The sequence below is a fragment of the Ahaetulla prasina genome, chromosome 2 (assembly GCF_028640845.1).
Source record: "Ahaetulla prasina isolate Xishuangbanna chromosome 2, ASM2864084v1, whole genome shotgun sequence".
Lineage (NCBI taxonomy): Eukaryota > Metazoa > Chordata > Lepidosauria > Squamata > Colubridae > Ahaetulla > Ahaetulla prasina.
In genome coordinates this window covers 68,397,329-68,414,231 of record NC_080540.1, presented here as the reverse complement: position 1 = coordinate 68,414,231, position 16,903 = coordinate 68,397,329, and the positions used below count along the sequence as shown (strand labels likewise).

The 16,903-nt window shown below is 37.8% G+C and overlaps 1 protein-coding gene across 2 annotated transcripts in view; it reads left to right on the top strand.

The window, feature by feature from the left end:
- The window catches only part of CFAP92 (cilia and flagella associated protein 92 (putative)), a 49,314-nt gene that overhangs the window by 23,735 nt on the left and 8,676 nt on the right, over positions 1-16,903 (top strand). For both annotated transcript variants that reach the window (XM_058170023.1, XM_058170024.1), the window contains 8 exons: positions 599-768; positions 1,505-1,681; positions 4,402-4,586; positions 8,358-9,250; positions 11,234-11,428; positions 12,174-12,456; positions 14,390-14,554; positions 15,482-15,691. In XM_058170023.1, coding sequence (XP_058026006.1) covers positions 599-768; positions 1,505-1,681; positions 4,402-4,586; positions 8,358-9,250; positions 11,234-11,428; positions 12,174-12,456; positions 14,390-14,554; positions 15,482-15,691 — 2,278 coding nt within the window. The remainder of the gene's footprint in view (positions 1-598; positions 769-1,504; positions 1,682-4,401; positions 4,587-8,357; positions 9,251-11,233; positions 11,429-12,173; positions 12,457-14,389; positions 14,555-15,481; positions 15,692-16,903) is intronic.

The following is a 16,903-nucleotide window of genomic DNA, read 5'->3' as shown; positions in this document are numbered from 1 at the left end:
GCAGCTCTGAGCAAGTTAGATCATACAGAGAAAAATTATAAAATAGTTACCGGTTCTATTTCATTTCTACTTTTAACCTTGTAGCTCTCTTATTAACTCTGTCCCATAAATGTTAAAGGTTCCCATGTATGCATTTCTTATAAAATCTAGATCTAACGTGCAAGAACTAAAACCAAGAGTTGCAAATGAGATTCTATTCATCACCACCACCACCAAAGGACCCAGCAGCCACAGGATCCCATGTTTGGATGAGAGGCTGTTGGGGGCGTTTCAGTTTCCAAAGTCAAGAAGATGGATAGATCTTAGAGAAAATTCAGAATGCCATGTGCATTATATCCCTTTTATTTCTACTTTATCTAAGTGGAACTGTTAATTGGTTTGTTTTCCAGCAGCAGCAATATACAGTAGATAATATAATAGATAATATAGTAGATAATATAGTTATCACATACTTATGCTCATATATATGCTTATATATTATATAGTTATTTTCATGCTTATGCTTATATATACTGTTGTGACAAATTAAAAAAATAAAAATAATATATAATATTTTCCTCTGGATAACATGAGCTTTATTCCTTCTTTTCCATTTAAGTGCACTCAGTTTTTCTGGGAGCATAGATTCTTCTTTTAAAGAAAAAACCATTCAGGATGCTAAAATTATAAAACAGAAACACCGTGTGTCACTGTCTCGTAAACACTCAGCGTTAAAAACTAATGGGAGCAAACCACCTTCTTCAGACAGAAGAGAAAGAGCATCGACAGGTGAGTAGCACATTTCTGCATCCTTCAGTATGGGTAGCAAATAGGTATCAGTTTTATGAAGTAAACTCTGTAATGATCTGTTTTTAAGCACTGAAAACAATCCATTCTGGGTTGGTCACTGAAAACGATCTTTGAAAAGGTTAGCTTAAGATAAAATCTAAATTAAGAATTGAGAATTCTTAATTGAGAAACTGAGAAAATGATATTGACAAAATGAAAAATAAGTAAAACTGATGTATGGTGCTCCCATGTGCCCAGAGCTCCTTATAACTGAGCTGTAATATTTAACAATAACATTACAAGTTTGCAGTATTGTGCCACGGGTAGTGGATGAATGAACTGCTGCTCAGAATTGAATGGCAGTGCAGAGAATTTAGTAAGACACATTAGGGACTTCCTGATTTCATTCTGCCTGTACCATTTTTAGCATACCTTCAGGGCTGGATATATATCCATCAAGCTCTTTCCTTTCAAGATATGCAGCATTATGCAGAGCTGAGAAGAGAAGTAAGACATAGTGAGGCAATGTGTCAGTGAAGATTCTCAGTCATCCAGGTAGAGCCCTCAGGAAATTGAACGATAGTAACTGAACTCAAACCCAAAAGAAAAATCCAGTTTTCACGACTCAGCTTCCAGTTTGTGAGGCAATGAAATTGAAGCTAAATCTAATAAGTACCTTTCTGTCTTTATAAATCAATTTTATTCACATTATAAATTAATTTCTATAATTTTCCAGCTTTTCTTCACTCAGAAAAGCGGAGGCCATCACAAAAAAGTAATATTTTCAGTGCTGAGAAGAAATCAAAACAGGCCACGCAGAGGTCAATTGGTAAAGAAGCAGCTGCCTTGGCAGCTCAGGCAAGGAAGTTTGGAATAGCGGCTTTGCAGCTGGACCTCATCCCTCTTCTAGCAGGTATTATTCTCCCCAGAGATGGGTGACAGGGAAAATGGGAATATGATGAAGGAATATCAGGGAGGGAGATAAATACCTGTAAATTGGATCCAAGCCCCACCCTCCTGTACATATCAATAACAACAAAAGTGCCAGGGTTGCACTTTTGAGTTGCATGGCCTATCTCTGCATCTGAATCTGGGTTTTCTGATCTCTGACAGTTTAGTGATTTGAAGGCAGTCTGTATTGGAAATGTGGACAGACCACTTTAAGGTAGTACTTTGCAGCATTCTCTCCTTTATTAAAATTCCTCAGTAATAAAAGAGTATTTTTAAAACCGTAATTATCATTAATTTTTAGGCAATCAGTAAAACCTAGATGATATGGAAGCATGTTATCTAAGCTTATCTCTTCATTGATCCAAAACCATTTTAATGGTTTTAATTTTTTGCAGTCTTTCAAGCAAACTGAATTTTTTTTTTTGCAAGAGTCCACACTCTTTTGGATTCTTTTGAAAGCTCTTTCAAAATTGACAATTGTATACTGTATGGAATGTAATTTAACAATATATCATTTGATAAAGTAGACTATAACCTACTACTAGATAAAGTAAAAAAATGTGGGTTAGAAGCACCACCACCAGATGGATTCGTAACTGGCTGACAAACCGCACTCAACGTGTAATCCTCAACGGACCTACATCCACATGGAGGGAACTATGCAGTGGAGTACCCCAAGGCTCTGTTTTAGGCCCAGTACTCTTCAACATCTTCATCAATGACTTGGACGAGGGGATAGAAGGGGAACGCATCAAATTTGCAGATGACACCAAGCTGGCAGGAATAGCCAACACTCCAGAAGATAGGCTCAAGTTACAGAAAGATCTTGACAGACTTGAACATTGGGCGCTATCTAACAAAATGAAATTCAACAGTGAAAAAAGTAAGGTTCTACATTTAGGCAAAAAAACCCCAAAATGCACAGGTACCGTATATGTGGTACCTTGCTCAATAGTAGTACCTGTGAGAGGGATCTTGGAGTCCTAGTGGATAACCATTTAGATATGAGCCAGCAGTGTGCAGCAGCTGCTAAAAAAGCCAACACAGTTCTGGGCTGCATAAACAGAGGGATAGAATCAAGATCACGTGAAGTGTTAGTGCCACTTTATAATGCCTTGGTAAGGCCACACTTGGAATATTGCATCCAGTTTTGGTCGCCACGATGTAAAAAAGATGTTGAGACTCTAGAAAGAGTGCAGAGAAGAGCAACAAAGATGATTAGGGGACTGGAGGCTAAAACATATGAAGAACGGTTGCAGGAACTGGGTATGTCTAGTTTAATAAAAAGAAAGGGAGACATGATAGCTGTGTTCCAATATCTCAGGGGTTGCCACAAAGAAGAGGGAGTCAGGCTGTTCTCCAAAGCACCTGAGGGTAGAACAAGAAGCAATGGGTGGAAACTGATCAAAGAAAGAAGCAACTTAGAACTAAGGAGAAATTTCCTGACAGTTAGAACAATTAATAAGTGGAACGAATTGCCTGCAGAAGTTGTGAATGCTGCAACACTGGAAATTTTTAAGAAAATGTTGGATAACCATCTGACTGAGATGATGTAGGGTTTCCTGCCTGGGCACGGGGTTAGACTAGAAGGCCTCCAAGGTCCCTTCCAACTCTGTTGTTATATTATATTATATTATATCTATTTACTTGAACCTTTATTTTCTTGCAAGTGTTCACCGTAGTAATATCTAACCAATAAGGAGCTGCTTGAGGACATAACCCAAACTTACATGAAACCAGCATTGACACTGCTTTCAAAATGCCCATCACTTCAGAAGCCATATTCAGTTTTTACTGCATTTATTCTTTCCCACAGTTTAAGAATATTTCATTCATCTTTCAATATCTCCTTTCATCTGGGCAATACAATGTTATTTTCTACTAAACAGAAAATTTTCATAGAAATAATTATCTCCAGCTATTTGATTTAATCGCCATAAAATACAAATATAACTTTTAGATATTCATACTCCTTGTTACCAATTGGCATGATATTAGATGAATTCCAGTTGTACTCTTGTACTATTTGCCATATTGTTGTATAGTTCTTACAAAATATGTTTTAATATTCATTTTTGATAAGAATTATTCTTAGTATGTCCCAGCTATGGTGTTTATATTACTTGATTGGTCCCAAAGAAAACTTTTGACTGAAAATCTTTGACTTCAATTAATCTATTGCTTCATATGTTTTCCCGCTTCCTATTTTATTATTTCCTCCAGTATAGATTGGTGCTTTCGGAGTAACTTGGACTACTGCATCAGAATTTGCATATGAGGCTGTCATAGTTGTATCCCTTTATTTTCTGCTTTTTGGCATTTCCTAAGTAGTAAAAGTGAGACTTAGTGAGGCCCACTTATATTTTCAGCAGCAACAGGAAATGTCTTGCTGCATTAAGTGCATTAGCGTCAGCCCTTCAGTAGGCCCCAGCAGGGGGCTGTAGTTGGGGGCTAAGTAGGGTTGGCCCAGTTAGTAATTGGTTGGGGGAACCCTTGGGAATGACAGGGTAGAGGAGGTCTGGTGGGAAAAAACATCCTGGAAGCAGACAGAGATGACCCATTTTAATGTTTTGGCAAAAACATTAACATGTACATGGTCTCGTCCATAAAGACAGCACAGATTTTACGTTTTTTAAAATCTGAACAGTTATAAATAATTCAGATCCTTCTCTCCATTTGCAGGTGAATACTATACAGCCAGTCGATGGGAAGAGAATTCCCCCAAACTTAATGAAGCATACTTGGGTTTTGCTGTAGACAAACCTATTATGAGTGAGAAACACAAACATGACTTAAACCCACTGATTATTAAGATTAAGTCTGCAAAATGTTTACCAAATACTCCTGTTCCAATTGAAGAGTTGCAGGTAATTCTTATTTATGTATTTATGTATTTATTTATTTATTTTATGTTATTTATTTATTTTGTCAATCATATATAAAATAACAGGTAAAAGTATAAACATAATTTGGATACATGAAAAGAGTAAGTAAAAAGGAATATTAGGACAGGGACAGTAGGCACGCAGGTGCACTTATGCACGGCCCTTACAGACCTCTTAGAAATGAGGTGAGGTCAACAGTAGACAGTTTAAGCTTAAAGTTTTGGGGGTTTGGGGAAGAAACTACAGAGTCAGGTAGTGCATTCCAGGCATTGACCATTCTGTTACTGAAGTCATATTTTCTGCAATCGAGTTTGGAACGGTTTACCTTGAGTTTGTATCTTATTATTTGCTTGTATATTGTTGTGATTGAAGTTGAAGTACTCATTGACAGATAGGACATTGTGGTAGATAATTTTATCTACTATGCTTAGGTCAGACTTAAGTCGGCGTAGTTCTAAATAGTCTAAGCCCAAAATTTGGAGTCTGGTGGCATAAAGTATTTTATTGCGAGCAGAGGAGTGGAGGACTCTTCTTGTGAAATACCTCTGGACTCTCTCGATTGTATTTATGTCAGATATACAGTGGTTTTGGTTCTATATAGTGATAATAAAGGGCATTCTGGGGCAAAACAATATATTTAAAAGTGCCTTCATAAACACTAAGCGTCCTGAAATGAAATGTAGAAAACTTTAATTTTTGTAATGTACAGGGATTCAGTAGGCCTCCTTAATTCTCTTGTAGGGGGAACCTTGACTATGGCTTTTGTAACACAGGGACCACTGTTGAAGATCATTTTTCATTTGATTGTTTTTCAGTCTGATTTAAAGAGCTTTGAATGAAGCATCTTTTAACTCTTTTTTATCAAACCAGCAAAGGATTTTCTCATCCTCCTGTCCTGTCTGTTCTGGCTCTCATTTTCCAGAGAATTTACTTAGAAGATTTTATCCTTCATGAATGTTCAATTCTTCTTTTTACTTATACTTTTTCACCAAAAGCCACTTCAAACCACCTTAATACTGGCATTATTATTGTTGTTTTGTTTCCACTTTATATCCTACTCTATACTTGACCTAGGGTGGGGAGCGGGCTTCTCATTCCCTAATCCTCTCATATCCTATATGTATAATTCCTACTGCAGTGTGAGGGGTTGTTGGTGCTCTCTGAGCTTGGTGGTTTTCTTGGCAGACGTTTCATTACCCAAACTAGGTAACATCATCACTGCTAATGATGTTTTTTTTAAATAAACTAAAAATCAGGATTAGCATTTTTGTAGTTACCTAGTTTGAGTAATGGAACACCTTTTAGAAAACAAGCTCAGGGAGCACAATCGACCCCTCATTTCAACCCTCAGATACAAATACTCTCCTTTATTGGTACCACTCCAGTGTTTCCACACTAATTGCTAAGTTATGGATCCACTATATATCTTACAGTAGGTCTATAGAGATTCTCAGTCAACCAGGTCATGGTTGTCACAAAGGTGCTTTTTCAGGAAGAAACTGGACTTTCTTGTTTTTCCTTTGAAGATGTTTTCCTTCTCATCCAAGAAGCATCTTCAGCTCTGACTGGATGGTATGGAATGGAAGGATTTATATTCCTTGCATCCTTTTAGAGAGTCGTTGAGGCACTTGGAAGTTTATCTGTGTCCTCAAGGTCACCTGAGTAGTGCAAATGATTCCTGTGGTCTGCAATTTTTCTGACAATCCGTTCATACTCTCACACTATATGTATCTTACTGTTCAAACTAGCACAGACATGATGGCTCTTGATACCAATTGTCCATTATATTGGGATAGCCTGAATTTTAATTCCTGTATAATTTCCTCCTGTTTAGATCTAAAATGAATAGAATTCTGTTTTCAAATTGTATTTCTGATAATTTGCAGTCTTTTGATACAATTGTTTTTTCAAGATCCTTGTTGCTGATGAGGATAACGATTTCTCTACCATCTACTTGCTTAATAATCTGCTGCTTGTGCTGTCTTCCAAACTATATCATTCATCCTTAATCTTTCCCTCCACTAAAACAGATGTCCCTGAAGTTAAGAACAAAACATTCTCTTAAATCATTACCCTCTTAATTCATTATGAATGTACCCTTCTACTTCATCAATGTCAGGATTCTTTCGTTCCATTTAAGAATAGCTAGCATCACACCTGAATCAGATGAAAAAGAAAACAAAAATATGTTGTTAACATACATCCAGGGGTGAAATGTAAAATTTGTTACTACTGGTTCTGTGGGCGTGGCTTGGTGGGGGGATAATGTGACTGGGTGGGTGTGGCCAACTTTTTTTTTTTACTTTTAAAAAAAGTAAAACCTCAGCTGAAGAGGTTGTAGAAAAAATGCTTTTAAAAGGCTCCTTCAGCTGAAGAAAAAATGCTTTTAAAAGTGAAAAAAAAACCTCTGATGACGGCATGGCTCAGCTGGGCATGTGGGAGGTGGGCAGGGATTTTTGCTATCGGTTCTCTGAACCACCTGCCGCCATCGCACCAGGAGCATTTCACCCCTGGTGACATCCCATTTCAGTCCCCAGTCTGATCTGGGTTTCATAAATAGATACTATTAGTGTGTTAGAGAAAACAGAAACTTGCAAATTAAGTGCTTAGCTTAATATTCTATCACCAGATAGAGATAGATTGTATCCAATGTATCCTTTGATTGTATCCAATTCGTATGGTTATTTCATGCTTATACTTACATATACTGTTGTGTTTGACAAAATAAATAAATAAATACATAAAATAAATAAGAGAGTCCAGAGAAGCTACTTTGGTTGAACCAATTGAAAGCCAGCCTTAGGAGACATAAAGCCAGGAATCTTCTGAGGGTGATCAAACATAGACATGATCAGAATAGCCAGATGTTTATGTACAGCTTCTAAGCCCTTGGTCTTGTAGAGTAGAGGAAATCATAGCAAAGATGTTCAGTGAGGCTCCTTGCCAATCAAGGGCATATATGCTTTAAACACCAGCTGGTTTCAGCCTTATTTAAGAGGCAGCTTTGACTTATGTTTCTTTGTTGGAAACAATGATCTGATTTCCTGTATCTGACCATGTTGTTGCCATCTGCTCTGCAAGAAACCTAAAACCTTGTCCTTGGGCAGGCCTACAAATCTTGCTTGGCTCTCTCAATTTTGAATTTTTGACTATTCTTCTGCATATTTCTGTGGAAAGTGATACTACCTTATCTTCAGAGACTGATTTTTGTACCTTTGATTATCTGTTCATACTCAAGTAAATTGCTTATGCTTTACCCAGCAACTGTGGGGGGGTGTTTGAAACCTGAAGCGGGAGATCACCTTCAGAAATTGATGTATTAAGCATCTATGTATTGATACTTGATGTATCAATTGATGTGTCAAGTATCTGCCATGTGAGATGTGACTGAACACAAGTTTTTTTCCCCAGTTGTGATATTAGATTAGGGAACACCTTGCTTAGGTGTGTGTGCATTGAGTGTTCTCCCTGCAACCTTCCCTCTTAGACCAGGGGTCTGCAAACTTGGCTCTTTTAAGAGTTGAAGTCCACAAGTCTTAAAAGAGCCTAATTTGCAGATCCCTGTCCTTAGACCATCAGTGTTTTTTCCTACTTTAGTTTCTTCGATGTTTTCTTTTTTGCTTGTCCTTTTAGTTTTAGTTATTACTTTGAAGTTATTTTATTAGATGTTTGGAATACATTTGTATAAATACGTTTAGAATCAACAAGTCATATTTATACTGAACAAGTATACTGTTATTTTGTCTTTTACAGAGAACTTGCCTTCCCGTGTACTGCAAATACACTTTCTACGAAATGTGTCCCCATTATACACAACGTCGAGATCATGGAACTGATATCTTCTTTAAAGATACCAATGTGATTCTTGTAGGATCAATAGACCCTGGAAAATTCTATGAATACCTAAGAGGCCCGCCTTTAGAAATTGAAATTCATGACAGAGATAAGAAAATGGAAGATCAAAAGATGACGCCATCTTTGTTTGGAGAGGAACCAGGAGACAGCAAGCTAAGTGACATAGGCACTGTCACTTCGAGATACATGGCCCAGAATCTCATTACAGCCAAAGAAAATATTTGCAGTCCATATGGAGTAGCTAAAATCAACTTGAACGATTTACTGCTAGGTGAAAAAACCTTGAATTTCTGTGCACCGATTCACAACTGCTCAATTCAAGATATATCTGGCAAAAATACCAGTCCAGGGGCTAAGAAAATGGATGACTCTCAAGTTGTTCAACTTTCAATTGGGCATTATGTAAATGCAGAGTCATATCTTAAAGTGAGAGTTGAAATAAGTGTACCATTAGGTCCTGCAGAGGAAGATGATGTTGCTGGTGCAGCACATTGTCCATATGGCTGCATCATTTATCTTTTTGATTATAATAATACATCATTCTTGTATTATTTGATGCAAGAGATTACAGAAATTAATTCAGAGGCTTTCCTACTTGATTCCTATCCCATAGATACAACCCAAAAATCTCTTAACACTTTGAAATTGAATCAGAAACTTTCCTTTGAAGAGATTTCTCGGCTAAATATTATTACTGGGTTTCACATAATTGATGGATCCATTCACCTTCTTATCCTAGAAGGTTTCAGAAATAAAGCACTGAAGAGGCTGTGGAATAAAAAAATTGATAGGTAATCAACACCATTTTACTATTAAAATTACTTTTTTTCTGTAGTTATCTACTTCTGAAGATAGTTTACAAGTTTTTATTACCCAACATTTGTTGTTATTGTTAGCTGCGAAGTTGTGTCCGACCCATCACGACCCCATGGACAACATTCCTCCAGGCCTTCCTGTCCTCTACCATCCTCTGGAGTCCCATAAGCTCACACCTACTGCTTCAGTGACTCCATCCAGCCACCTTGTTCTCTGTCGTCCCCTTCTTCTTTTGCCCTTAATCTTTCCCAGCATTAGGCTCTTCTCCAGTGAGTCCTTCTTTCTCATTAGGTAGCCAAAGTATTTCAGTTTTATCTTCAGGATCTGGCCTTCTAAAGAGCAGTCAGGGTTGATCTCTAGGACTGACCGGTTTGATCGCCTTAAAGTCCAAGGGACTTGCAAGAATCTTCTCCTAACATAGTAACTGATAAAATTCAGAAGTGATGCCATGAGCCCCTGGTTCTCCAAATGCTGTTCCTGTGAACACTTCAGTTAGTGGAAAAACAAACTATTCGAACAGCTGGGAATTACTTCATTCCCAGCGTCATTCAACTCAAAAGTAAAACAAATGCCTCCCAACACAAATTCCTCAGTTATCTCACTAACCGTAGTCCAGTTAGGCAAATTGCCAAAGGCCCTTCCTGGCAAACGTCCAGAAGCCACAAAAACAAAGACATATATGAAGCAGAAGACGCAGCTACAACGTTTTCCGGCAAAGGCCAAATGCCGGGGCTGGTCTGCTTTAAGCCTTATGGGAGGGGCCAGTCATCTCTTGGCCCTATTCCTGAGTTGTCATCTCTGCTTGAGCTGCTCTTGCCTTTTGGCAGCTCTTCTCATGCGAGCATTAGGAGCTGGCTCCTCCTATTCCTCTGCCTCACTACTATCAGTCTTTGGAGGCTCTGGAGTCCGCACCTCACTTCCCGATGGCCCTGGCCTCACTTCAGCCTCATCGCTGTCTGACTCCGTTGCCAGCTCTGTAGGCTGCTGACGGACCACAACTTGTCTTGGCTACTCTTCCTCCTGTTTTTCCAGGTTATTCCTATGCCTATTACACATATCTATTTAAAAAATAACGGAACGTCTCACAACACATTGTATGTGGTTTAACAGGATGCAAAATTTAATTCTAATTCAATATTCAATATTTAATTTTAATTCAATATTTAGGATTAACTAAACTTGAATGTATTAAAGTGGCAAGTGTCCTCCTGTTTTCATTTACACTGAAGGGAATACTTTTTTTAGCCCAAAGCTTCATATTATACCTTCTTTTTGACGCACACCTTTGTTTTATATGCAAATGTATGTATCTTTATTTACAGTATCAAAATTAAATCAGCTTTACCAGAAGTGCATCAATAGGAGTAGCATATTTGCTATGTTTCTAGAGTTAAAATGCAGTTCATTCCAACATAGCGTTAGTGTGGGTTACAAGGAAGAAAACTGTGTGGAGGGGCTTCATTTATAGTCTCGCCTTTATTTCTGCAGCATGTTAAATATGTGAGTTTGGCAGTAGCTAGATGTTAATTATTGCAGCAATCCTTTGCAAGCAGAGATCCAGGTTTGCATGTGAATGGCATGCCTGAAGCAGCTGGAAGAGTTCCTAATTCTAAGTTGGCTTCAGTTTTCCCAGCTCAGCGTCCAATAATATTTTTTATTAGATAGACTCATCTCAAATGAAGAGAAATACTTCAGACGAGTAAACCATTGTTGGTGCAGTTTTTCCTTAGTTAAGTTCTTTAAAAATACTGTGATTTATTTTGCTGGGATTTGCTTTTTCAGGAATGCCATTTTTGTCTTGTTGCTTTTGCACAAGAGTAGTTTTAGTGGAAACGTAGAAAACTGATGGGCAGTACAGCGATTCATTACTTACTTTACAGGATGTGTTTTAAAAGTCAAGTTCAACAGAAGAAATGAGGGATTTATTAGCTAATGTAGTCCAATTTCCTATTTTACAGGGTTCATGAAGCGGAACATGGGAGATTACAGATATTCTATAATTCACACTTGTCTTTTCACAAACGGCTGTATATCGATCTTGAAGCTATCCTGCTTCACATCCGTCTCTGCAAGCCACTGTCAAGCATCATGAAGCAGCCTTTGTTATATCTCAGGGACATGGTTCCTCAGCCGTGCTTTGAAGCTCTTTCCAGGTTACAGCTTTGTTAGATTTTGGCATACGAGTTATGGGGATTTAGAAGTTGAATATGGTAAGGATTCATTTTGTGGCGGGGTGGGAGTCTGGCAGAGCTCAGATTTTATGGCCTCCATGGCAGCCGTGAGTCTGTCCCAAGTAATCTCAGCCTGACTCAGGTGAATATACAGTGGGTCTTGTTTTGTGTCTGAATGATCGTTTAGTGGCTTTCAACGCATCATCGGATCATTTTCCGGTTCAGTTGAGATTTGTTGCTACCTTGAACCTTCTATAGGAGAGCTGACACAGTACAAGTGCTACAACTGAAAAGAGTGAAGCAAGAGTTCTGCAAAAAATTTGACAAGTTGAAAAGTAAATAGTGGACAATATTTATATTTAATAAATATTTAATATCAACTTTCCATAACTCAACTGGCGAAGTTCTAAGTTTACCTGCAAAGACGTCAGATTGAGGAAGGATAGTAGTTAATAGACATAATAGTTAATCTATTATCATGCATTGGTTTCATATCCATTGTCAGTTTGATTAGTTTTGCTGTTTTGATTGTTTGTCCAAAGTAAACTCTTGCTATGTGATTTATTTATTAAAGGGATGCAGTCTGCATTTCAACAATACAGTTAAGCCAAAAAATGTAAAAAAAAAACAGTAGCAAAATTAAAATCAAATTAGTAGTCTAACCATAACCCTTATTGAAATTACAACACTGATCTTTAATTGTTCATTTTCTTTCTCCACGCTATAGGCTTGATTTCATCTGCCACAGTAAGAAGTTAAGGGAAGTGGTCCATTACAATCTCTTGCCTTCAGCAGAAATGATTACCATGTTGAGTCAGGAATTTGGGGTTCCCTTGACTAAAGCTGACATGTATGTAAAGGAGCCCCCAGAGATCTTGGAAACATTTGATAAAATGCAAAAGGATTCAAGCATGAGACATTATGGGTGTTCTCATTTGGATAACTACAATAAGAAGTATGTACTGAGAAAAAGGAAACAAGAAAGTCAGGCACCACATAACTATATCCAGGTGGGTGAAGTGCAACAGTGAAAATTGCCTTGCAGAAAGAATTGATAACCTATACTTAATAAGGATTTTAGTAAGGTGAATTTTTAGCGATGCTGGGTGGGGCTGATTACCAGATGTCAGCTTCTGTTATGTAGATTTCCCCCACCTTTTTAAAAAAAAAAAAAATACCGTATAGTTGCACATACAGGTAGTTCTCAACTTAACAACCATTCGTTTAATGACCTTTTAGAGTTAGAGTGATGCTGAAAAAAAGTGACTTACAATTGGTCTTCACTCAGCTGTTGCAGTGTGGCCGTGGTCATGTGATTAAAATTAGGATGCTTGGCAACTGGCATGTATTTATGATAATGACAGCATCCTGGTGAACACCATTTTTGACCTTCCCAGGGAATGTCTTGCAAGCTAAATCAGTGGGGAAGCCAGATTCCCTTGATGTCCTTAGAAAAAAAGATTGCAAAATTAGGAATTGCTCACTCGGGAATTGCATCTCTTAATGATAGAAGTTCCAGTCTCAATTGTGGCTGTAAGTTGAGTGCTACTACTTGTAGCATTGCTTCCTTAGCGTGCAGATTAGAGCCCATGAGAAAGTAAGGTATCCATTACATGGAAAGTTGATAAAATACAATCGGTATACAATCTTAATGGATTCAGGAATAAGTTTGTGAATGATTTCTGTATTCAGTGACTCTATTCTTGTGAGCTAAATCTAGTGCAGCCATCAACCACATCATCCTATTTGGTCAGACATTCAGAGAGTTATTTTTCTAGTACAGGTAGTTCTCGACGTACAACAGTTCATTTAGTGACCGTTCAAAGTTACAACAGTACTGAAAAAGTGAGTTATGACTGTTTTTCACACTCACGACCACTGCAACATCTCCATGGTCACAGGATCAAAATTTGGACGCTTGGCAGCTGACTCATATCTATGACCTTTGCAGAGTCCCGGGGTCATGTGATCACTTTTTTTGACTTTCTGACAAGCAAAGTCAATAAAGAAGACAGATTCACTTAACAACGTGTTACTAACTTAAGAACTGTGGCAAGAAAGCTCATAAAATGGGGCAAAGTTCACTTAGCACAAATTTCACTTAACAACATAAATTTTGGGCTTAATTGTGGTTGTAAGTCGTGGACTACTGTATTTGAAGGTTAAGCTACTGGTATTTTTGTTCGTATGGAAACAATTGTGTCCTGAAAATAGTATTTTGTTAGGATTTATGTTTAGCATAATTATGCTAGGCCTGACAATTCATAAGATGCCAGCTTAGAGAAAAGTACTTTCCATCACTTAGGCATGCATAGTTGTCTTATAAGGCAGCGGTCCCCAATCATTCCACCTTGGTGGCCTGGCCTGGTATGAGGAGGGGCGTGTGAAAGGCAGGTACCTTTGTATGGAAGCCCCTTCTTGCCCCTCGCTTGCATGGCCAGGTTTCAAATAGGCTGAGGCCCGGTAGTGAGCTGCGGCCCAAGGATTGGGGACCTCTGTTATATAAAGTACAATTGCAAATGTTTGAAGAATTGTTTTTAGGACTGTTTGTGATTTTTTTTTTAAACTTAGCCGTTTACTTTTAACATATTGTCATAACTAATTTTGTATGAGAGATAACGACTGCATTGCTATCTTAACTAAAAGTGATTGGCCACTAGCAGCTAACAAGACAACATTCATTCACAAATAGAATTGGGCTTCTACTTTCTCAGTTGCCTGCAGAATATTGCCTTTAAGATAGCATCTTAGGAAATTCTTTTTTAGAAAGTTGGCAGAGAGGACAGGTTTAATTTTAATTTATTCTAGTGCTTAATTGAAATACGTGCTCTGATTTTGCCAGCCTAATTACTGACATTTTCCAGAGTAGTTAATATATTTGGGGGGTGAGGGGTAAGGAATGCATTCAAAGCTAGTATAATTTTACCTGTTTATGTCTTTCAGTCCAATATTGAATATGTGAACTTCCTCAATGAGATACTTGAAAGAGAAATCCCGAGGACTATCAGAGCTTTTCCTTTTGGTGAAAATGCTATCTTTAACTATAGTACTCAGGCTTTAAATTCAGCAGAAATTGCAAAGAAGCTACTTCGACAAGAAATGGCAAAGGCAAGGCAACAAGATTTCTCCCTTTTTAAAAAATGTTTTTTCCCAAGAAATCTATATGGAAAAATTCTAATAGTCTGGGCATGTTGTTCCACGATGGATGAAATTCCAAATTGGAGAGCAGAGAGCTGGATAATGATGTGCCTCTAGTGGTCCTTAAAATTTGGGCTGCCTTAGTGAGGAGAGAGAGGAGAAAATGACTTGAGAAAAGGTGTAAAGGGTAGTAGTTTTCTGGGTACGAGATAAAAACAAATTACTACCCACATTCGTCCATTAGATCCTGCCTAGTGTTTGAAAATGACAGTGTTAAGTTTTGTTAACAGTTTTTAAATTTACTCAGTGAATATAGAGTCAGACAAAGGCATTCAAACGTGATATTCTCCAGATATGTTGGGACCAGTACTATATTTTAGATGTTTGGACCTTGTTGGTTGAGAAGCATGAGAATTTTAGTATGAATGACAGCAGGTTGGAGAAGGCTGTTCTGTATGATGAATTCCACCAAAGTTCAGGGAGGGGGATACATATGTGTGCATAAAGGTAAAGGTTCTCCTCGCACATATGTGCTAGTCATTCCCGACTCTAGGGGGCGATGCTCGTCTCCGTTTCAAAGCTGAAGAGCCAGCGCTGTCTGGAGACGTCTCCGTAGTCATGGGGCTGGGTGACTAAACACCAAAGGTGCACAGAATGCTGTTACCTTCCCACCAAAGGTGGTCCCTATTTTTTCTATTTGCATTTTTTACATGCTTTTAAACTGCTAGGTTGACAGCAGCTGGAACAAGTAACGGGAGCGCACTCTGTTATGTGGCACTAGGGATTCGAACCACTGAACTGCTGACCTTTCGATCCACAAGCTCAGCATCTTCGTCTCTGAGCCATCCTCGTGTATGTGTGCATATGTAACTATAATTATATATATGATTTTTTTAGATGCCAGGAAAAAGATTTGCATATAATGAATATCTGTCAGGTATGTTTGACCCAGTGGATGAAGAAAGTATATTAAAAGAACGTATTCAACAATCAAAGAAATTGTGGTTGTATCCTGGAGGGTTTGCAAATCCTGGATTTAAGAGCAGCGCAGACTCCAACATACATCCCCGTAGACCTGATGAGGCACGATTGATTGAATTAAGAGAGGTAATTATAAATTTTAGATTCCTATCAACTTGTCATATTTATCTTCTACTTGGAACAGCCTGTTTCATTGCTATACAGTGAGGAAAATTCAAGAATTGATATTCATTCCAGGCCAGATTCATTGCAGACTAAATGCAGACTAGAAACTCACTCCAATGTTACTGGTAGATCTTTTTTACTGTTGTGAGGATACGGGGCATATTTCTGCAGAGAAGCTGATCAACAGCACGTGCTTATCAGGTTATGCTTGATTTGGACTGATATTATTGCTAAAATTTAGTGTAGCATTTTAACATTTAGAGTCCAATGCACATTTAGTAAGTCTCTCTTTGTTTCCCTTACTCTTGTGAACAGATAGCATCTTTTAAAAAGTTACCATCTTTTTCTGAATGGTGGTGCAGAAAGATGCTAAAATAAAATGATTTTTAAAAGTAGATGGCTAATGATTTTTAATCTTGAGAGCTGCATTATGTTTTGAACAGCTATAGTTTATAGTGCATCTAAATTTTGTTCCATTTCAATTACTTATATAAGTGCAGGGATAAAAAGAAAAGGGAGTGACATGCTGCTTCAATGAACAAATTGGTAGCTGTTTTTTTATTATTTAATTTCAGATTCTTCTGCATAGTAAATAATATCTACAGAAATATTAAGATTTGCACAAATACTTTATTGTTATTGCTTGCTGTTACTGGCACATTTTACAAGTAAAAGTTACTGTTATATAAGATAATGGCAACAAATAGGCAATAAACTCATTTAATGGGATAAATAGGGTAAATTTATACTGCTGTACATGTTTTCGGACATTTGTAGGACTTTTAATTCAATTCAATAAAAGCCAGATGGACAACTTTGGACCAGTCACTCTCCCTCTCTCTCAACCAAATTATCTCACAGGGTGCTTCTTGTGGGGAGATAGAAGGAGTATTAGGTATGTTTGCCCCTTGAGTTATTTGTAGGAATAATAAAGATGGGATATAAATAAAATAGTTTCATTTATTATGATTCCTTACTTCATTTAGAAATGGCAAGAGAATTTTTTCAATGCTAACTTTATGAAGCCAGTTCTGGATCGGGATAGATGGAGATGGGACAAACGGGATGTTGATTTTGAGCTTTACCGAATGCCTATAGTCCAAAACCCGGCTCCTGACACTCGTAGAGAAGGTAGGCACTAGATTCCATTCCGGGAAAGTTCTAGATACTTAA